This window comes from Cricetulus griseus, chromosome 4, assembly GCF_003668045.3.
Source record: "Cricetulus griseus strain 17A/GY chromosome 4, alternate assembly CriGri-PICRH-1.0, whole genome shotgun sequence".
Classification (NCBI taxonomy): Eukaryota; Metazoa; Chordata; class Mammalia; order Rodentia; family Cricetidae; genus Cricetulus; species Cricetulus griseus.
This window is the reverse complement of record NC_048597.1, coordinates 162,693,445-162,717,515: the sequence shown is the minus strand read 5'-3', so window position 1 is coordinate 162,717,515 and position 24,071 is coordinate 162,693,445. Positions and strand designations below refer to the sequence as shown.

At 38.2% G+C, this 24,071-nt stretch overlaps 1 protein-coding gene across 9 annotated transcripts in view; it reads left to right on the top strand.

Annotated features, from left to right (window-relative positions):
* Sik2 (salt inducible kinase 2) overlaps positions 1-24,071 on the top strand; it is a 100,651-nt gene that overhangs the window by 45,589 nt on the left and 30,991 nt on the right. For all 9 annotated transcript variants that reach the window (XR_003484743.2, XR_003484742.2, XM_027412165.2 and 6 more), the window contains one exon: positions 18,957-19,118. Coding sequence is in view for 7 of the 9 variants with exons in the window: in XM_027412165.2 (XP_027267966.1) it covers positions 18,957-19,118 (162 nt within the window). In the remaining 2 variants the exon portion in view is untranslated. The remainder of the gene's footprint in view (positions 1-18,956; positions 19,119-24,071) is intronic.

Below are 24,071 nucleotides of genomic sequence, written 5' to 3'. Positions count from 1 at the left end.
TGATGAGATAAACCCAATTTGTGGTCAGAGTTTAGACTAGGGCTTAAATTTGTATTTCATATTACATATATCAAACACCAGAGGGAAACCTCAGAAGTTTTCAGATAGTCTGAGCAGGGTCAGGAATTATCTTAGTGTGAATGTGTGCTGATGGAACTACAAGTGAAAGCCCTATGGACAATGACACAGTAAGACAGTGACACGGTAAGGACAGCCGGATGTCAGGATGTAGTAAGTCTAGGGTATGAGTAGGAATGGGGAGTTATAAAGCAGGCAAGTAAACAGCAACTTCCAATCTGGACATTAAGTGTAGAAGACTGGAACAGTCCATCTAAAAATACTGAATGGTTGGCAGTTCTTTTTATCTAATAAATATTCACCAAGCTTTTGAAATGTTTTTTAATATTTGATAAAACTGAGGTTAGTATGGCTCTGCTCTGCCCACCCCTATTGTCTAATATCATAGTCCTATATTAGTCAGGGTTCTCTAGAGGAACAAAACTGATAGGATGAATTTATATAGAGAAGAGAAAGGGGATTTATGGCTTACAAGCTATTGTTTATCTAGTCCAACAATGGCCGTGTACCATTAGAAGACCCAAGAATCCAGTAGTTGTTTAGTCCACCAGACTGGATGTCTTAGCTGGTCTTAGTATATGCCAGAATCCCAAAGTAGGCTCCAGTGCCAGTGAAGGGATGGCCAGTGAGAGTGAGAGCAAGCAGGCAAAGAGAACAGGCTTCCTTCTTCCATGATTATGTAGGCTGCCAGCAGACGTGTGGCCCGGATTAAAGGTGGATCTTCTCACCTCAGAAGCCTTCCCACTACAAATGATTTAATTTACACACACACACACACACACAAAAAAAAAAAAAAAACCTGGCTTTAAATAATTCCAGATGTAGTTGACAACCAAGAATAGCCAAACAAGTCCTAAGATGCATTTTCTGAAAAAGAAAACAAAAACAACAACATTAAACCTACTATGCAGACAGCAAATGGTTTTTTAGGGCTGATGAGGCTGATGAGGTAGCTCAGTAAGTAAAGGCACCTGTCTTCAAGGCTGGAGTCCTTAAAATCCCCAAGAGCACAAGGTCGGAAAGACTCCTCTAATCTGCCTTCTGACCTCCACATGCAACCTCCATGTGCATAAACTAAATAAATAAAATTATAATAGCAACAGTGTTTTAAAACTATTTTTGTGTTGAAACTTAACGTGGTTATAAATTGATAGCTTCTAAACTTCATCTGTTTTGTTATTTTAAAGAAATAATGTCCCTGTGAGTGTATTAGAAAACATGTAATTATAAGATTTCAATAGTATATTAGTTTTTTCATTGCTATGGGAAACAAAAACCATGACAAAAGCAACTTAAAGAAGGGTTTATTTTGGCTCACTGTTCAAGGATCTGGCGATTGTGGTGGTGAAGTTTTGGAGTAGGGGCCTGAGACAGGCTGAAAACTTGTATCTATCTGCTATTAGAAAGCTAAAAGTGCTAACTCCTGGGCATACTCACCTGCTTCTTTTTATTCATTCTCAAGCCCCAGGCCATGGGATGGGATTGCCTACATTAAGAGTTGGTCCCTACTTCAATTAAATGAATCCAAATAATCTCCCATGGATGTGCTTAGAGATTCATTTCCATGGTGTGGGTGGGTGGGTGTGAGCACCTGATACCTAGCAAAGCAGAGGGGTAGACAGCTTCTTTAGTTAGATGATGCTCTGGGATCAGCTTCTTGAAAGGTGACTAGAAGTTGCTTCAGTGAGGAAGGAAGGGAACAAGGTTATGTAAGAGGCTGAGGAGAATCTCCCATGTTAATGCATACACATGCTTTTTTACAGCTTCATGGAATTCTGTTATATGCCATTCCTTTACTGGTGGATCTGTAAAATGTTTCTTGGTCTCAGTTATTTCAAATAATATTGCGCTGAGCATACTTAGACTCTTACACTTTCAAACTTGTAACTGTAATCCTGCCTCAAAGAGATTGGCTTAAATAATCACCACTAACGAATTTGAGTGCATATCTTAGATCTGACCTGGGGTTGATAGCATTTCATTATATAATTTTGAGACTTAGTCTGTTTTAAGTAAAATCAAAGCTGTTTTCAGTGTTGCATCATGTGGAGACTTTTTCTGTGATGCACAGGTATGGTAAGCTAGTGGAAGGGCACAATCCAAAGATTAACAAGACTATTATATCAAAATGGGAGATCGAGGACAAACAAAAGTAGGAAAACTAGCTGAGAAATCTTTTCAGTAGTTTGGACAAGGAAATGGTGTCCTGTACCACAGAGGGACTGATGGAATTAAATAATAATGGTGAGATGTCAAAGTTAAAGTTGACTGGGTTTGCTGATGAGCGGATTGAGAGAGAGAAAAAAAAAAGTCTAGTGATTAACTTTAGAAATAAAGTAGTGCATGGCTATGTCAGAAAGAGTAGGAAAGATGCAGGCTTGGGGATGATGACCTGGAGGTCTGTTTAGGGTATGTTCAGTTTCAGGTATATTGTAGATATGGGTGTGGGCTTGGTGAGTAGCTGGCCAATGACGCTAGTTAGCAGGGTGCCAATATTAATTAATGAAAAAGTGGTGACAGATCAAAAAGGAAATATATAAAGAAAAAGCTTGAAAGAGAACAAGGACTGTAGTTAATTTTCTATTAATATTTTTGAAACAAATCAGATCTTGTGCATGCTAGGCAAGAACTCCTTCATTGAGTATATCCTTTATTGTGACTCATATTTATGGTTCATTTCTGTCTGCTTCTAGCCAAGTCTTATTTTGATTGATGGAACTAAGCTGGTCAGAGTTTAAAGTGATAGGAGAAATACATTTGTATGTGTATATTTGTTTCTCTCAGAATCTATCTGTATCTAAAAAGGTTTCACAGAAAGCCAGATACAATGGTTCATGCCTCGAATTCCAGAATTTTGGAGGCAGAGGCAGATGACCACTAGTTCAAGGCTAGTCTGGACTATAGAGTGAGAGAGATCCTGTTCCATTAAATAAAAAAGAGCACTTGATGCAATTGCTGCTTCATCAAAAGTATTATAATAGTTTAACAAAAACCTTTTCACTTTTTCTCTTATATAAAATCTGAAATGTTTTCACACACCATTCACATCCTAAAATGTTGAATCAGAAAACCTCTTGATAAACAAGCAATTAAGCTGCTAATCCTTAGCTACAGTCTGCTAATAATAATTTACCCAGTACTTAGACCCTCCTTTGGTTTGTCCTTTGGGAATAGTATTTCCTTAACCCCTACTGTCCTCTCTCATCTTGGCTTTTCCCTTTTGCACAGACAGAAGACTACACCTTCAACTCTTACTGCATATTCTCAGCAACTAAAAACTCTTTTCTGCCTTTTTTGTGTGTGCCAATGGGGTGACTACATTTGCTAGAACTTTATTCCATTCACAGCACAAACTGCAACTGAATTATAGTAATTTAAATTACTCTGAATTTAGTCTTTGTATGCATCTGCATGATTGCATTTTTAAACTGATTCTAAGAGTTTTTTAATGATTTATTTATTTTTACTTTATGTGCATTGATGTTTTGCTTGTATGTATGTCTATGTGAGGGTGTTGGATCCCCTGGTACTAGAGTTTACAGACAGTTGTGAGCTGCCATGTAGGTGCTGGGAATTAAACCAGGGTCCTATGAAAGAGCATCTGGTGCTCTTTACCACTGAGCCATCTCTCCAGCCCCCTGAATGATTGTATTTATTTACCCAGGAAATAAAAGCCAGAAACTCACTGAATGTGAATAATAAATCCATGCTATCTCCTAATCCTGTAGATTTCAACAGCTCAAACCCAAAGACATTGCCATATCTCACTGACCTCTTCCAACTGATTTGGTTAATAGACATCTTTATTTATATAGAAATATAATGCTTTACAAATATTTAAATAATGCATTAGGTATTCTGTTTTAACTGTCAGTAATAGTGGTGCATGATGGACTTTAAATTTCAAATAAAGCAAGCTTGGATTTCCCCAAGGCTTTAGCCTAGATAAGTTCAACTCTATCAAAATTCTATATTCATAATATACTTATTCCTACATTATTTATTACATTTTAGAGTGTCAGTTTTTTACGTGTACAGTTGAAATTATGAATCATAATTTTACAACTTATTTCATAATGATTATATTATGCTTGGAAGTAGTAACAAAGCAAAATGGATTCCCTGGGGTTGGTTGGTTTGTTTGTTGCATTTTGTTTACATTTGGTTTGGTTTTGCTTTTTTTCTTTTTAAAGAGAGGAAGAACTGAAGTTAGGAGAGTAGGGAGGTGGGAGGGATCTGAGAGGAATTGGAAAACACGAAAAAATGTGATTAAAATATATTGGGGGTTTTTTTTGGTTTGGTTGGTTGATTTGGTTTTGGCTTTTTGAGATAGGGTTTCTCAGTATAACAACCCTAGCTGTCCTGGAACTCAAGTTGTAGATCAGGCTGGTCTTGAACTCACAGAGATCTGCCTGCCTCTGCCTCCCAAGTGCTGGAATTAAAGGCATACGCCACCACCATGCCCACCAAAACCTGGGCTTTCACAGAAATAAAAGAGCTGCACCAATCTCAAGGGCCATCCTGTTCTCAATGACTGACATTTTCCATATAGCTTTTATTTATTTTTTAATTCAGATGTTTTTCCTTGCTGTTGCAAGTACTCATTCGGAAAAAAGTGCAGGTGTCTATAGACATATAAAGTGAATTCTGCTGTTGCTTCTAATAGGAAAAAAAGAAAGAAAAGATTGGCTAGAAAGATAGGTCACAAACTGTTGAAACTGCTGTGTAAACAAGGTGTAGGACACTGAGCTAGGGACTCACAGTGAGACATACTCTAAACTGGATGTGCCAAACCTGTGAGCTGTAGACCACATGCATTCCAGGATAGCTATGGACATAGTCCAACACATTAGTAGATGACAGTGTCATATCACAGTGTCAAAAGGTTGACACTCCTGTAACTCTCTTGATTACACCACTATGAATTTGAACTCTGGATTTAACAAAACTTAAAGATTAATGAGAAAGATGTCAATATGTGTTGTGGTTGACCTGTTTCAAACTTTGTTTTAGCAGTACAGGGTAATGTTGTATTTCACTCTCCTCTGAGTGACAATTTGACTAATCTCTCTCCAATTTGTAGCACAAGACTAACCATTTAAACCACCTGCAGACATCATTTAATTCAGAAGTCAAATTGCAAGTTCAGTTCTATGAAGTCATGTCCTTTTGCCAACATTAACATTTTAAAGGCTGCAAAAGGTAACTGTGTTCAAGACTGTACTTGTTCCCATAGTCATGATCATCATTACCAAGGTTATAGGACCAGCAGGTTGCATAAACATGAACAATTCCTCTTTGCTGTTAAAATGAGACATTTGTTGAATGGCTACAAGGTTCTTTTCATTTGATAGTATTTCTTCCTTCTACACATTAGCAGTAGCTTCATGAGATGCCAAATCTTAGTTTCTGATGCTACCCTGGGTGAAAGCACAGGCTCTGTGTCTGTGTTAGATACTTCAGTGTTGTCCATACTGGAGCCATTTTATTTATTTGTTTGTTTGTTTGTTTATTTGTTGTCCTTCCAGTGAGTCTCTTTGATCTGATCAGTTTTCTTCCATCTTCTAGCAATGGTTCTTTCTCACCCAGGATTCTGTCCTCTTAGCCCCACTCTTTAATGAAAAGTGGTTTTAGAGCTGCCCCAACAATACTGATGTCTTCCAGTACTAAATAGGTACGCTGGAGGAAGTTGTACTAGAAATTATAGGGGACTCAATGAAATATAAACACACCAAGGGGAATTTGCAATGCATGGTTTTTTTCTTCTCAAAGTTGAGCTCCATTGAAATATTGATACTGAATTAATGGTAAAAGAGGTTATGCTAGCCGACATTGGTGGCTCATGCCTTTAATCCCAGCTCTCAGAGGCAGGTGGATCTCTGTGAGTTCAAGGCCAGCCTGGTATACAGAGTGAGTTCCAGGACAACCTCCAAAGCAATGCAGAGAAACCCTGTCTCGAAAAACAAAAACAAAAACAAAAAGGAGGTTATGCTAATTAGATATGATTAGAAACTAAAGCTTCCAAAATTTGATTAGTTCAAGAGCTGAGAACATAGACCGGTGTTTGATTGTGTTTAACTACTTACTTACATTGTTTAGATGTTAGCTGTAAGTGTGCACCTCCCACCATTGAATGTGGAAAGAAATGGAAAGCAGGGGGTAAAGCAGCTTGAAAAAATACAGGGCTAGACTTTCTGTTAACTGTTTTACTCTTCTTGAGTGCACTGTTGTACTAACTCATTTGCAACTGCTTTACTGAAAACCTGTTCCTGCACTGCCCAGCTCTATCTGTAATCTTAACTTCGCAGTGCACATTTCTGAGTAAACCAACTCAGCATGGCTTCATCCTTTCAATTCACCTGACCAGTTCAGTGAAAAAGTAAGGGTGTGTGTGTGTGTGTGTGTGTGTGTGTGTGTGTGTGTGTGTGTGTGTGTTGCTCTTTTAGCTATGAGTGAATGACAATGCCTTATATTTCAAGTACCTATTAAAATATGTAACTAAAATGTGCTTTTTATGCAGAGATCAAATGTTAAAACAACATGTTTCTTTTATCAGTATCTTACTCCTGGTTTGACATTTGGATTCTAGTTCTTGAAAATTATGTGATTTTATAAACCATAATATTTGAACTACATTTCTCCCCTTCTTAAGAAATAATTGCATATCAAAATAGCTATCTGAATGTATTTTTCTGTGTAAAGAAATGTTAGAAGTGTGACCAGATTGCATTTATAAATATTATTATAACACTACCATAAGTTGAATAAATAGCACATCACATCAGTACAGTTTAGAATGACTCATTTATCAGTCCAGTCAAATTCATTACTCAGAGATAATTTACAACAGACTTTGAGGTTCTATAGAGAAGATAAAAATAAGTGGGATAAAAATACCTATTTGGAGGAATTGTCTAGAATGTTGAATACCATTGAGATGACATCATCATCAAATATGAATTGTGACACTTTCCCACAGTATTCAGCTACCTTTAAAAAAAATAACTGCCTGAGACAGTTTTGAAATAATGAAACTTTACTGCATAGTATCAGTAAGTATACCCAGCTACTTCTCTGGAACTATATTGAGAGTTTACTATGTTTCAGACACTGTCTTATCTTGTCTATAAGACAGCATTGCTTAAAATTATGGCTCCTCTGTGATTGTCTTGAAATGCTGGTGGGCTTTTTACTACTCAGACTTCTTTTCACACATGAACTGTAAATCTGTATGCACTGGTTACTGAATTCCCTGTGGTTCCACATCAGCTATTAAGTCCTGCAGGGCTGCTTACATTTCTTTGACCTTTGCAACTGTGCAGCCTTTTTTTTTAGCTTATTTTTTAAAGGAAGTTTCTAATTATTTTTCAGTTGGTAAAATGTAAATTGCACTGGGTCTCATGCCTATTACTTTAAACCCTCCCACAATTTCCCAATGTTGTAAAATAGTTCCTCCTTAGGCTCGGATACATCTTGTGCCACCCACTTCCTCACTCTTGGTGCATTGCCTCCTGATTCTCCTTTGGGTTTTATGTGTCAGTTATCTCATGCTGGCATGCTTCTCTCCCCAGCTGGAATAGGAACTTCTTAGAGAAGCCTTTCCTGATCATCCTGTCTAGAGTGGCCTCCCTCTGGAACTCTCCAGCTGAGGACACTACATCTCTGACATTTATTGTACTCTGCAGTTGCCATTTTTATTTGTGTAGTTATGGTCTTCTGTTGACATAGACATATAATGAAGACAAAGTGCCAACTACTTTGTCAAGAAAAGTTATTCAGATATTTGTAGAACAAATGAGTAAATTGATGACTCTTACTCTTCAACTTCACAATTTAACCTCATAATGATTCAACTTGCATCTTTAATTTGATTCATGCGGGAGAAACCATTAAGTTTTCAGATTGACTTGCTAAAGTAATGTATTTTTTTTTAAAAAAAATATCTATGCCATGGACAGGGGAGAGGTCCTCTGCATCAATGCTTGAGGCAGATGGGATAACTGTTCCTGCCCCCCACCAGCTGCAATACTTGGGAGAGCAGGCCCTACATACACCTCTTCTTGGCAGCACAGTAGAGTTGTCATAGGTGTAGGTGATCCAACTCTGATTGTATGAGCATGGGAGAGCTGTCCTCATTACTTATCTGTCTTATGATGGCATGCCCCCCCCCATCAATGCCTGAGGCAGGTGGGAGAGCTGGCCCTGAGGTCATAAGAGTGGGAGAGCTGTCCCTGCCCCTCATCAGCTGCAGAGTGGCCCCTACACCTAGCATGAGTAACACAGAACTGGCCCTGAAGGTGTAGGTGTGGGAGAATTGACCCTGGGGACAGAAAAGCTGGAGAACTGGCCCTGCCCCTTGCTCATGGCTGCAAGGGATGAAGTAGCAAAGACAGTGCTGGAGAGCTCACCCTGGTGGTGAGGACAGGGGAGAGCTGGTGGGCTGACCAACCCTGCAACTACCCAGGCCCAGAATCAGAGTTATGGGTTGACCTACCCCAAAATCTGTGATCTACTGGAGTACAGGGAAGGGGGGGGGGGTGTCAATCCTGTAGGCTCAGGGCTGTAGGATCACCAAGACACAGGGCAGCAACAGGATGCCCAGGAAGAGTCCTGGTAAGGGCTCAGTGTTGATGATGGTGCAGCAAAGACCAGGGACCTCAAATCAGACCAATGATTCTTTGTGATAAATGCCTGCATGTAAAATGTATGGATAAAGGGGTTTACTTTGTGACTCACTGTGTCCACACTGCAGCTTCCATGATGAGATTTCCTTCTTCCTTCTCCTTCCTTTTTTTCTTTTAAATTTTATCTTGTTTTATTTTGGGGGGTGGGGGAGGGAGACAAGTGGAATCGGGAGGCATGATGTGAAAGACACAGAATTTTTTTAAAAAAGACAAAAAATAGATAGGCCATGTAGTTGGAAACTGGGCCACTGTCTTGTTCTTTGTATATGTTTATCTTGATAGGCTTTCATTAACTCTTAAATAGTTCAAAATTGGAAATTTTTTTCCTAATATGTATTTTGTGTGGTAACTGGTAGAGTCTTGCAATAGAATAAAGACAGTGTTTTGTATAGCCAAAACCAACAGGATAGTTGTGGAATAAAAACCCATTCAAAAAAAATTCATGAGTTCTTTTCTATTTGGTTAGAATTCGTGTGCAGAGAAGTTTAGCCCCAGAGTTTTGTTATATTACTAGATAATCCATAGACTAAATAATTTGCCACTGTCACAAAGCATAGGACATAGAGCAAGGGTTCAAAATAAGCTGTGACTGACCCTAGAACTTTATTCTGTTTCTGGATTTTCTTACTTAAAAAAAAAAAAGTCATAGAAGTTTGTTTTACTCCTGTGTTTTATTTAAAAAAAAAACTTTGAACTTATATTTGATATCTATTATTGTTTGTTTATTACTTTCTTGGTTTGTTTAAGAGTTATACATAATTTTAGAAAATTTGAATATTTGCTTTTAATTGTTGTTGAACATTAGAACATGGAAGCCAGTGGTAAATAACCTTTAAAGTTGAAAAGTATGTATCAAGATGAGCATGGTAGCACACTGTTGAGGAAAATTAGTTGAATTCATTTATGCTGTGGAACATTTGTTTAATGATGCAAAGGTGTGTTGCATCCTTTTATGTTGCATTTGTTTAACTCTGTGAAGCTGTGTTACCTTGCCTGCCTAAAACACCTGATTGGTCTAATAAAGAACTGAACGTCCAGTAGCCAGTCAGGAGAAAGGATAGGTGAGGCTGACAGACAGACAGAATAAATAGAAGAAATATGGGAAGAGTAGATCTGGAAGAGAAAGGAGGAGAAGAGAACGTCAGAGCCCAGCCACCCAGCTACAAAGCAAGCCACAGCATAAGAGGTAAAGAAAGGCATATAGAATAGAGGAAGATAAAAGCCCAGAGGCAAAAGGTAGATGGGATAATTTAAGAAAAACTGGCCAGAAACAAGCCAAGCTAAGGTCAGGCATTCGTAAGTAAGAATAATACTCCATGAATTTATGTGGGAGCTGGATGGTGGGAGGGTCCCTGAAGAGTAAGAGTGAAAAAACCAACTACAGCACACATCTTTAATCCCAGCACTCTGGAGGCAGAGGAAGGTAGATCTCTATGAGTTCAAAGCCAGCCTTGTCTGCATAGTGAATTCTAGGGTGTGCAAAGGCAAGATAGTGAGACCCTGTCTCAAATAACAAACAAAGTATGCAACTAAATCCTCATTTTACTTCTTAGAAGAACAGTTTACTTCAGTAGCTCCATAGAACTAGAACTGGGTGAAGAGTAACAGATGTGAATAGCCTAACGAAGGGAAATTGCTGAACACAATTAAATTCCCAGAGTATACCACAGGCAACAATTTCCTTAATTTTTGTCAAATGCATAATTTGAAATGATTATGTGCTTATAAAAACAAACAGAATAAAATGAGGTTTATAATCTGTAGTTTCATATTCACAAATGTTTCAATGTTAAAAGTTTAATGTAATTTGATTTTATAAATTATTTTATAAACCAATATATAAAGTTTAGATAACCTAGACTATTCTAACTCAACACAGGTCCTACACCTAATTTATCTTCTATCAGAAGTCACATGTTATATAGTACATCTAATATGTTAAATGCTTTTTTGGCTTTTACTTAATAGACCTTTTGTTATGCTTTATCAAAGATGGGTAAGAACCAATGAGAGCTAAGTTGACACACTGGAGTCTTGATTTAATAATAATGGGATTTTATTTTATATAGTATTTTAGTTCAAATTAAAGGAATAACTATTAGGAAAATATAAAATCAAGAGGATGGCTCAATTTTCTTACTGTTCTTGCAGAGGAGACTTGAGTTTGGTTCCCATACCCACATCAGGCAGCTCATAACTGCCTGCCACTCCAGGTTCAGGGACCCAGTGCCACCTTCTGGATTCCTTGGTCACCTGAACTCAAAAGTGCTGAAATCTACACACAGACACATACAAACATAATACATACTTATGAATAAATTCTTTTTAAAAGAGAAAATAGTGAATCTTTAAATTTTTGTGAAAAACATAAATTAGCCATTTTTTGATTGCCTTGTTGAAACCTTTCGGGTTTATCAAGGCCATATTTCTAAAGCACTGTTTCTCTGAAAATTGAGTAGCTAGAAATAGGAAATCTTTACAAATTTGTCAGTTAAGAATTTCTGACCAGAAGTTAATTATCTGATTTTTTTTAACTGAAAATAGCTTTTTTTCACACAATATATTCTGATTATGATTTCCCCTTCTCCTTCCAGTTCCTCCTCACCTCCCGTCCCAAATGGATCCCTTCCCTTTCTGCCTTTCCTTAGAAAACAAACAGGCATCTAAGGAATAATTTAAAAAATAAGATAAAACAAAAGCAAATTACAATAGGACAAAACAAACAGAAGAGCCAAAGAAACAAGCACATAGATACAGAGACATACAGAAATCTCATAAAAACATAAAACCAGAAGCCATAATACATACACAAAGGACCTTTAAGGTTAAATGGGGGGGGGGGTGCCCTAACACAACATTATGAGACAAAGAGTCTCCAGTGATACTGTTGAGTTCATTTTGTGTTGACCATCTAGTACTGGGCTTGGGGCCTCCCTTAAAAGTGGTTTGTTTTAGAGAAAACTAGTTTTTCATTTGTATGTGGTTATCAACTGGAAATAGTTTCTGGGACCCCTGAAGACGCATGCAGGTCCTTTGCATGCTGCCACATTTCTGGCTTCATATGTGGCCATTCTTGGTGTGTCTAGAAGGCCTGATCCCCTCTGGCTCTTACATCTTACAGTCTTTCTGTCTCCTCTTTCAAGGGTTCCTCAAACCCTGAGGGGAGGGATTTGATGGAGACATCCCATTTGGGCTGAGTGTTCCAATGTCTCTCACTCTCTGCACATGGTCTGGCTGTGGGTCTCTATATCTATTCCCATCTGCTGCAGGAGGAAACCTCTCTGATGCTGTCTGAGCAAGGCAGTGGTCTATGAGTGAGGCAGGATGTGTTAAGAGTCATTTTATTGCTAACTTCTTTTTAGTAGAACATTAATATTTGGTTTTCCCTTAGGTTTATCTGAGATTTTAAAAATTATTTTGTAAAAGAATAAAACATTAAATGAGTCACTCAAGAGAGACAAAAGAATTGGCATACATGGTGAGGCTCTGTCTCAAAATACCAAGGGCTGGAACTGTAACTCAATGGTAGAACATTTGTCTAACATGTGCCAGGCCCTGGGTTCAGCAACAAATTGAGCTAATGGAACACTACATTATCATAAAAAGTGAAAATTATAAATTAAACCTTTTAACATTAAATATTTAATTTCAAAGATTATTAATCTTTTAGATTACCATTCAGCTCTAACAATTTCTAATTGAAGAATATGAAGCTTGCCAGTAATTATGCCATGATTTTAACATTCTTGTAACTTAAGGGAACTCAGCTGGCTTGGTTTTCCCATTTCTTTGATAAGAATGTGGGAAAGTTGTCTCTATCTCTAGGGAAAAGGAAGGATGTCACTGCATAGTGATGATAGCTGTGATGATGGCATGTATTGAATTAGAATTTATTATGTACCAAAATCTATGTGCCGAGTTTTAGATTTATCAGAGCAGAATGAGAATTTTGTTATATTACATAAACTTAAATCTGTATAATTGAACTTGTTAGAGCTTTAGCTATGCTTAGTTTAGGGATTTGCAGGAAATGTCTAGATTTTTTTTAAGATTGAATGAATATGAGATGTTATAGTGCCTAGAGCATGGTAGTATAGCTTATGAAAGAAGAAAAAAAGAAAGGCTCAGTCTATGTCATTGCTGTAAGAGCAAAACATGAACTGGGCACAGTAGCTGTCTGGAGGCTGAGACAAAAGAACTACTGTGAATTAGTCAAAGCCAGCCTGATCTACCTAGATAGTCAGGCCCTGGAAAAGGGTGGCTAGTAGATATTCAACAAAGTAAATGTTGAAAATCATACTTGACAAATCTGGAGATTATTAAGACCTAGAAGATAGCCAAAATCCCCCAGGGCAGTTTCTTAAACTGGTATTAAACCTAAGAATTTATAGGCACTCCCTTGAAATTATATACAAAATTTTGTATGTGGATTCATACATGTATGATCTTATCTTAGGGTTTTTATTGCTATGAAGAGATATCATGACCAACTCTTATAAAGGAAAATATTTAATTGGGGCTAGCTTATAAGTTTATCATTGTCTTGGCGGGAAACATGGCAGCATGCAGGAAGACATGGTGCTAGAGAAGGAGCTGAAAGTTCTATATCCTGATCTGAAGGCAGCAGAAGGAAACCATGTGCCACACTGGTCATAGCTTGAGCATATGAGACTTCAAAGCCCACTTCCACAGTGACACTTCCTCCAACAAGGCCACACCTAATAGTGCTACTCCCTAAGAGCCAAGCATTCAAACACATGAGTAAATAGGGGCCACTCCTGTTCAAACCACCACAACTCTCCATAGGATCTATGAGCAGAAGGTTCCAGACCAGTGAAAAATTAAGGAGAGAATTAATTAACATTGTCCAGTTAAGGATAGTGCCGACCAAAGGTGATCCACACAAATGTGGTGATTTAGATTAGTTCTGTGAGGAAAGGCTACAGATAGAAAAAGAAAGCAGGGGTTACAGAGATCAGTCAGCTAAGAGTGCTTGCTACTCTTCCAGAAGACCTGAGTTCAGTTCCTAGGAACCAAAGTGGTTCACAGAGGTAACTCCAGCTCCAGGAGATTCAATGCCCTCTTGTCACAGCAGGCACACACATATGGCCTAAATACGCACACTCGTGTAAATAAAAAGTAATAAAAATAAATCTTTAAAACATGAAAACCCAGGGCTGGAGAGATGCCTCAGTGGTTAAGCACACTGGCTGTTCTTGCAGAGGTCCTGAGTTCAATTCCCAGAAACCACATGGTGGCTCACAACCATCTGTAATAGGATCTGATGCCCTCTTCTGGCATGCAGGCATACATGCAGACAGAGCACTCATAAATTAAAAGTTAAATAAATAAATAAATAAATAAATAAATAAATAAATAGAATTTAAAAAATAAACAAGCCAGGCAATGGTGGCATACACCTTTAATCCCAGTACTTGGGAGGCAGTAGCAGGTGGATCTCTGTGAGTTCCAGGTCAGCCTGGTCTATAGAGTGAGTTCCAGGACATGTTCCAAAGCTATAGAGAAACCCAGGCTCAAAAAACCAAAAACAAACAAACAAACAAAAAACCCTTGTGGCTAGAGTGATAACTCAGCAGTTAAGAGCACTTGCTTTTGCAGAGGACCTGGCTTTGGTGTTGCTAGCACCCACATGGCAGCTCACAGCCATAATTTAATTTTTAGAGTATTTGATACCCTCTTCTGGCCTCCACAGGCACACACAGAGAAAATAAAAATAAATCTTAATACAAAAAAAAAAAACCCAAAATAGTGTACTAGACTGGGATGAACCTTGAAAACATTTTTTTTGTTTTTTCCATTTTTTTATTTAAATTAGAAACAAGACTCTTCTGAAAACATTGTTTTAAAGAAGAAAGAAAGAGCAATCCCAGCACTCAGGAGGTAGATGCAGAAGAAGTAAAGACCCAGACTAGAATGCAGTAGCTTTTTGTAATTTTGAAAGAGTAAGAACAAGAAAAGAATTAAGAGCAAGTAAAACCAAGAAGTTACAGAACCAGTAGGCAGAGGTATTTAAGTTGGAGACCAGCTAAGTGTTAATATAATTGAAAGTTCTTAAAAGTTGAAAACTGAGAAAAGGGTAAGAATTTTAACCTAGGGGAGTTGCCCTTGACTTTAAAGCAAATTCAGTGAGGTGTGAAGCATAGAAACCACATCACAGGAGGCAGATGGATAGAAAAGGGAGGTAGAAAAGGAAGGTAGCCTGCGTCAACCCTGGTAGTTAGTGCAATAGCAACAACAATACTAAGTCACCACTGGAGTAATACCTTTTTTGAGGACTTCTATGTGTCAGAATTTATACCAAGGTTTTCTCTATTTAAATTAAAGATTGTTGTTTTTTAATCTTTATATAACCTTGTAAGAATTCTCTTATGATCCTCATTTTTTGATTAGCAAATAGAGCGTTGTAAGGATTGGGTTTTGCTCAAGATCACATGGTCAGCACTGTGACAGATTTTGAACTCTGGCAGCCTGAATCCTGAACAACCCTCCTCTTGTTTTTGAGAGAGTATTGGTTGAGGTTGAGATAGAGTCTCATGTAGTCAAGCCTGGCTTTGAACTTACTTCCTGACCTTCCTGATCCTGCCTTCAAAAGCTGGGGACAGAGGTAAATGCCAACTCACCCTGTCTGAGCCCTCAGTGTTTACATTATTATATTAAGTATGTCTACAACAAACTAAAGGAAAAGGGAGATTCCTGTTTAAAGGGAAAGTAAATATTCTTATGTAAAAGGTGGGGAAAAGATAATTACATGTATTTTTTAATTATTATTATAGAATAAAACATCAAAAGAAACCAAATCCGACAAGTTACATATAGACAGAGGAGGGGAACCTTCTGATTATGGATAGAAAGAAGACTTCTGATTATGTCATGCTATCTAGTTTTAACATTGACCTCATACTAAGTACCAGGTGTTTTATATATCCAAAGCAGAATTTCAGAGAAGCCATTCCAAGTGCTTGAAAACATACACAGCTGTCTTTCCCTCATGTTGGAAGTGCTCTACACAAGCTTTTCAGCTAACTCTGCTTAGGGTTAGGGAGTGCAGGAGATTGCAATCTGCTCTAGACAAGCACTGTCACTGAACTGCATCCCCAAACCTTTCTTTCAAGTACTTTTAAAGCATAATAAGTTAGACTCAATATTGTAGGACAGTGTTATCTCAAGATAAAAAGAACTTCACAGAAATATTAAATTGTAAACTTCAGCAATTTTATTGTTAGTAGTAGTATTACTACAGCTGTTTTGAGATTATTTGATGTTTACTCTAGGATAGAGCAAGTACTTTATATGAATATTAAGAACCAAGGTCTTTTAGGAAAATGGCTTTTTTAAAAACTCAAACAAAAGCCAAGTGGTGATGGCAGATACCTTTAATCCCAGTACTCAGGAGACAGAAGCAGGCAGATCTCTTGAATTCAATGCCAGCCTGGTCTACAGAGCAAGTCCCAGGAAAGCCAGAGCTATACAGAGAAACCCTCTTTTGAAAGAAAAAAAAATACTAAATAAATAAAAGTCAAACATGCAATTGCTAGAATATTAGTTTTGAAATGGCAATAAACAGAATAATTCATGATTTAAAAAAAATACTCTAGCTGTGTCTCTATAAAGGCAGTGGAAATGATTGCTGATCCATTACTAGTAAGTGCACAGTACAATTTCCCAGAAAAAAACACCACACCTCTCAAAAAAAGACTAACTTAGGTTCAGGGTGAATGTGGATGACTTCTATTATGCCAGGAAACAGTGAAGGTGGAGATTTTTCTGTAGTTAGGTTAAAAGCTAGTGTGAAGTGGATGGAAAATGTAGCTCAGGTGCAAGTCACTTGCCTGGCACACATGATGCCCTGCACTTTATGTTGATCCCCATTCCTGGAGGAGAGGGGACAGTGTGATGGAATTTTTTTCACTGGCCAAAGGCAAGAAAACCTGAACATGATAATAAATAAGTAACAACTACATGCTGCTGTAGGACAACCCTTCTGTATGCTTTGAATATGTTGCTTTCATGGGTTGATGATAAAAGCTGCTCTGGCAGAAAAATATAACTAGGCAGGAAAGCCAAACTGAATACAAGGAGATAGAAGGGCAGAGTTGAGAGAGACCAAGATGCCAGCAAACTAATCCTCTAAAACTGTAAGCAAGTTCCCAATTAAATACTTTCTTTTATAAATTTCCTTGATCTTGGTGTCTCTTCACAGCAAAATAGAACAGTAACTAAGAGAAGAGAAATTCTTTTTTCTTGAAATGATACAAGACTACCAAGGGTCAAGTGGCACTTGAGCAAGATTCTAAAAGGATGGTTAGGATTTCAGTAAGAGTCTACAAGAGATGATAAAATAATTCAGTCCCAGGTTCTGGTCCTAAACAACTAATTTATTTAAAAGTTATATTAATTCAGCTAAATTACTGCATTCTTTTTATCTTCAGCTTTCTTGCTCATAATATGGAAATTAGAAGAAGGTGTCATAAAGGTTTGTAGGATATGAAATACTATGGCATCAATATACTTTGTAAACTTTGAAGTCTTACATAAATTTTTAAAAGAAACACTCATAGTATTTAGAAGATAATGGGCCAGAGACAGGAGTTTAAAATAAACAACAATATATAAACGGTAGAGATTAGGGCAGAGAGAAATGTGTAAATGGCAGAATATTATTACTGTGCTGGCTAGATTTATGTCAAGTTGACACCAGCTATAGTTATCTGGCGGGAGGGAATCTCAATTGAGAAATTGCCACCATAAGACCCGGCTGTAGACAAGATTGTAGAGCATTTTCTTAATTAGTGATAGGGGTAGGTGATGGGGGAAGTCCTTCTGAGCATATGTTTGTCTTATTGGTTGATTAATAAAGCACTGCTGGCCAATAGAGAAGCAAGATAGGTGGGGCTAGGAGTCAAGGAGGATTCTGGGAAAAGTAGTAAAGAGGAGAGTCACCATGTGATCCCTGGAAGAGAGGTCGAATGCCACTGGCATCCTCGATAAGTCTTTATAAAATATATAGATTAATGGTTATGGTTGATACTTAAGACAGAGCTAGCAAATAAGAAATCTTAGTCATTGGCCAGCAGCATTGTAACTAATATTAATCTGTGTGTTATTTGGGGGCCCTAACATGGTGGTGGAACTCAGGCAGCTGGCAGAAAGAGTTATCATTACAGATAGGGGTGGAGTTGTATGGTTCCTCCCCTGATTTGGTGGTCCAGGGTGCTATAAGAAAGCAGGTCCGACCGAGCAAGCCAGTAAACAGCTCTCTCCCATGGCCTCTACATCAGCTCCTGCCTCCAGATTCCTGCTTTATTTGAGTTCCTGCCTTGGTTTATCTCCGTGGGCTATGATTCAGGATATATAAGTCCAATAAACCTTTTTTCCCCAGGTTGCTTTTGGTCATAGTGTTTCATCACAGACAGTCACTAATATAATTCTTTACTTAAGAAAACTACCTTAAATAATTTATTTCAAGATTTATGTTGATCCCCTCCTTCTAAAAGATTACAGATGGCATTCAGCAGGTCAAATTGTAGCGTTTAGTTTCATTGATGTCATAAATATAGTTGGTGTACAATTAATTTTCAGTCAAACTGCTAAGATTGTAACACTACAAAGAAGCTAATGTAGCCTACAAAATATACTGTCTTACAGCTGTGGTTTATAATCCTTTATCATGGTTGTGATTTAGAAAGCAAGTGTGTCTGCTTGTGAGCAGATCAGAATTGTTTCTTTCAACAGATTAGGGTTTGAATTATTGCAGCTACTTCTAGGTTTTGCATGAAAGTACTGATTATAATGTCCCTTCTCAGAAAATCCATTCATGTTCTTTGCCTGGCAGGAGTTTTATGTATTTAAATATGATGTGAAGGAACAATAGATTTTCAGCAAATTAGCAGAGAGAACACTGGCAAGAAGATAAAATGAAGCTGAGTTTGAGATGTGGTGTGGATATTGTGTCACTCCTTACTGTTATTTGATATTGGGCTCTTGGAATTTATGTAGAACCTGTGAAATATAATTGGGGTTGCTTTTCCAAAGGCAAGAAACTTAAAAATCATATTATTTGTGTTATTAGAACATTAATTTTTCATTTAAAAAAACTGTTAAAGTTTTCTTGACTGCTTATATTGAGGTTATTTTATTTTGGTGAATAATTCTAAATGTTCTCTTCTTTTACAGACTATCTTGCTAATCATGGCCGGTTAAATGAATCTGAAGCTAGGAGAAAATTCTGGCAAATTCTGTCTGCTGTTGATTATTGCCATGGCCGGAAGATTGTGCACCGTGACCTGAAGGCTGAAAATCTCCTGCTGGATAACAACATGAATATCAAAATAGCAGGTAACTGAGATGCAACTGTCTGGGAAATGATCAGATGACAGCCATTGTCTTGAGTGTATGAAAAGAGCCCTGCAAGTAGAGTCAAGCTTTAGCAAAATGTACTTACCTCTTAGTTCTGTGTGTGAGCATAAGAAAGAAAATATCTTCACTATTAATATACAGTGGAAGGACTGTGCTAATGGGTCTGAGATGCATCCAGATTTCTTGGAAGGTTCTGTAGAATAGGTCAAATGTGAGACGATTGGAGGGCTGGAGAGGGCAAGAGTGCTGGTTGCTGGTGCTCTAACTGGCTCCTCTGATAATGCTGATGGCTATATTGAGGATGCAAACAGACAAGACAAAGAAAGTGACGGAAGCAGAATGAGAACAACACACAGAGACATATCACATACATAGGTTTCTGTGTAAGTGCGTTGTTCTGTTGTTTTCTTCTTTCCTGTTCTTTTCTTTGTGTGTGTGTATGAGGAGAGTAGGATCTCATATAGCCCAGGCTGGTCTTAAGCACACTATGTAGCCCAGGCGACCTTATATTTCTCCTACCTTTGCTTCCCAAGTTCAGAGATTGCAAGCATGTATCACCATATCCAGCTCGATTATAAAAAAAAAAAAATTAATTTCATAATGCGAGTTTTTTTTTCTTTTTTTTTTTTAATCTTGGCCTTTTGAGATAGTGTCTTACTATGTAGCCTTGGGTCTGGAACTCACTATGTACAGCAGTCTGTCCTTGAACTCACAGAAATCTACCAGCCCTTGTCTCCCAAATTCTGGGATTAAAGTTGGCAATATGAATTTCTTAATTCACATAGTCAAAACTCACTCATATGTGCTAAAATATATGCCAGGTATTGTGCTATGCTAAATATAATATGACATGTATAAATTATTTCACAGCATACATGTATACCAAAACTTCCCATTGTGTGTTTTTTTTATTTGTCAATTATACCTTCAGTTGTAAACATACAGAAAAATGTTATGTATAGGGCTGGGGATATGCAGAGGTCAGTGAGAGAGCATTTGCTTGGCATATGTAAGGCCTTGGGTTGGTTCCCCCACACCACATAAAAAAGTGGCAAGGGTGAAACTGTGTCCCAGATTCGGCAGAAACACAAGTGACAGAACATCAGTCAACCAGAGGAGCCAGGGAAATGTCTCAGATCAGGAAGTGTTTGAACTTATGCTGGAGAGATGAGTTGACTGCTTGCCAAAAATGCAGGAGCAGACACCATAGTCAGGCAGACAGAGACTGGGATGGTTAAGCTCATAGCTTAGTATGGGCAAAGGGAGCAGTAGAGGAGTAACTTAGGCCAGCAGAGTAGGAGCGGTCTTGAATGCCTTGTCAGAGATTTGAGAGTTGGTTTTATAGTTAATGGGAATCAGAGCTATTGAGGTTTACAGTGTGGATCTGAGTGAAGTGGAATTGGGATAGCGAAATTTACTTTGCATATCAGCAAACTGGCAATAGTATGGAGATGGAGATGGCTGGGGGAGCATGATAACTGAAGACTGTGGAACAGTCTTGGGGCTGCACTGGTGTGTCGGGGTTCTCTACAAAATGTGTAACTTTTTGTTGTAAAAATGCAATACATAGTAGCAGTGTTTCTATAAAGGGTTGTTTTATGTCTTAGTTTTTTATGTGTTAACTACTTTCATTTCTGGGATTTCCCCACATATACTTTAATCACCTTTTTTTTTTTTTTTTGGTGTGAGGGCCCTTTCTGTTTGGTCTCATTCATTTTACTTATTTTTGCCAACCTTCTCTAACTTAGTTCTGGATTGTTTTTTGTTTATTTTTTTATTTTCATTTTCTTCTTAAAAGTATCAGCTGTCTTAAAATTACCTTTTACAGAAAAGCCCTCCCCCCTTTTTAACCTCCTGGAGCTGTAGTTAGAGGCCAGGAGCTCCAGCTTCACCTGTCTATCCCTTTATTACCGCAAGGGCTCCTGGGAATCATGTTAGGCAGAGAAGGCATTGAGACTTTAAGTTTGCACTCTGAAATTTACAAAGTGTTCATCACCAGAAGCACAAAAGTAAATTCTTAATCAAATCTACCACTCACATTTCCCTCCTCACTGAGTGCACCTAGTGCTACCTATGTGTACATGGGCTACTCTATTGGAACATGATAGCCTTTCAGGCCCTGTGTATCACTAAAGAACACCAACTCTACTGCCCCTGGCAGCCATCACTTGTTAAAACTCCTCCTGCTAGAAGTGGAACTTCATGAGTCCCCTCCCCTGTGTGTGCTGGGATTTTGGCTGGCTTGATTGTGTACAGGTCTTGTGCAAGAAGTAACAGCCTCTGTGAGTTCATGTGTATGACAGTACTGTCATGCCCAGCAAGTACTGTTTTGCTGTTGAGAGGTCTACTACCTCTGACTACCCCCCTTCCTTCCAGGATCCTTGAGCCTTGAGGGGAGCAGGTGGGGTATAGCAGTCCCACTTAGGGCTGGACAACAGCAGTCTTATCCTCCATACATTGACCAGGTGTGGTCTCTGTATTACTATCTATTGTAGAAAGAAATTTCTCTAGTGAGGACTCAGATGCATTACTCTATCATTGGCAGGAGCTGGGTGGACCAGAAAGTATAGGCCAGATTAGAAGCTTGTCTTTTACATGATCCCCCACCAAACATTTGCTCTTTATCAATAGAACTTATAGCTTCGGATGGCCCTGCTTACCTTTAAGAACATAATCTTTTGATATCTTGGAATTCTTGACTTTTCAAGAGATCTACCACACTTGGCCTGTGGGGCTCCATGTAAAGAAATCAAAACTTAAAAAAAAAAAAAAGGACAGAATTATTGCTCAAGGTATTAGCTTTTCCCCTGCTTCTTTTGCTTATCAAGATCTCTCTAATTTGCTAAAAGTGAATTTTTTAAACTGCCTATATTGAAGTTGAAAAGTCAAATCAAAATCAGATTTTCATGTAAAATATGCCTATATTTAAAAGACAAATCTTGGTTAGTTTTCACAAATACAGAAGCATGGCTCTGAGATTAATTTTTAGCTTATGCTTCCTGCAGTAATAACTCAATAGTGCAGAGCCAGGGGTTCACCTGCAGCTGTGTTCAGGTTTTCTCAATCATGAGGCCGCCACGCTTCATGAAATAGGAGCTTAGGACATTTCAGGAGGTCCCATACTTGCAGCACTGTTTCTGCCTCAACATCTTGACTGTTGTAGCTTATAGTGATTATTGATGCGTTAAGGTGAGTTATCTTTAGTTTTATCCTCCAACTTTCACATCTTGAGAAAGTTTTATAATAAATAACTGGTGATTCAAATATATTAATTGCTTAGAAGTTCTCAGAAAATAACTAGAACTCAGAGTTGGAGAGATGCTCAGCAGTGAAGAGCTCATAATGTTCTTCCAGGGTTGCAAGTTCAGTTCCCAGCACCACAAAGTGACTCACAACTGTGTGTAACCAGCTCCATGAGATGCAGCACCCTCTTCTGGACTCTGTGAGCACTGCACACAACACATGCGCGCATGCACATATGCATGATAGTTAAAAATAGTAAAAATAAATCTTTTTTTTTTTAATTACCACAATTCAAACAAGACTTGGTATGGAGTGCTGAGCCTGGTAACAGGCAGTGCAGTACAGACTCTGGTGATGTCATTTGCATCTGTCACCTTGGCTAGGTTAATTAACTTCTCCAGGCCAGGGCTTCTGCCCTGTTAATTAGAAATTACTGTTTTTCAGGGACAGTATGTAGAAATTAATGATTGTTTAAGACAAGGAGGCAATACAGTATAGTAGGTAATAAGCAGGCCACTTGGGAATGAATCCTGGCATGCCACTTACTAGCTTACTAACCTTGGAGACATTTTCTCAACCCCCTGATCTCAGTTTCTTATCTGTGAAAGAGGAATGGCATATGTTCATATCTCATGGTGGCTGTTACTTGAATTAATATTTGCAGAGTACTTAAAACTGCATCTGGTACATGGTCCTGTTAAAGTGTTTGCAAAATAAATTGTTAGTTAAATTTCTTGGCACCAAATAAGCACTCAATAAAAGGAGGCTAATTGAGTCCATTGAAAGTAAGCTGTAAGCTGTAAGCTGACCTGAACATTGGGGAACTCTTGCTCCCCAGACTGATAGCTGAGATACCAGCATGGGACTGATCCAGATCCCAGGAACATGGGTTTCAGTGAGGAAACCTCGGAAAGCTAGTGGACCTCCTGTAGTAGTTCAGTACTTATCCCTAGCATAGGCGTGGACTTTGGGAGCCCATTCCACATAGAGGGATACTCCCTGAGCCAAGACACACGGGGGTGGGCCTAGTACTTATCCCAAAGGAGATGAAAGACTCTGATGGCCCCCTCTGGAAGGTCTCACCCTCTCTGGGAAGCAGAAAGGATATGGGATAGGTAGGGTTTTAGTAGTGAGGTGGGGGGGGAGGCGGGGAGGGAGAGGGAACTGGGATTGACATGTAAAACAATTTTGTTTATATTTCAAATAAAAAAAAGATAACTCTAAAACATAAAAAAAGAAAGTAAGATATAAAACTTTGATAGCCAAATAACTTCCTTCAACACAATTTAAATAAAGTCTACTGGCCTTAAAGTCTTGTCAATGCAGATGGTAAAGGAATGAGCAAAGTGCATCACTTGTGTTTGAAAGTGTCTCTGTCTGACAAAACATTTCCTCTAAGCAAAGCCTAAAATGTAATTAGTAATATAGAATTAGCTAAATTAGTCTGACCTGAGTATCACAAGTCACTTTAGCTCAAAAAGAACATTTTTTTTCTGACTGGATTGGTAGTTTGTCACTTCTGCCATTGCTTCTACAGCTTTCCACTTACTAAAAGGCCTTGAGATAAGGTTTCTGTGTATGCAGTTTCAGTCTTGTCCTCTAGAAATTAGAAAGAATGGAGGTGAAAGGGGAATTTATTAAAAAAAACATTTGTCAGTCTTCTTCCATTCATTATCCTCCTGCTACTGG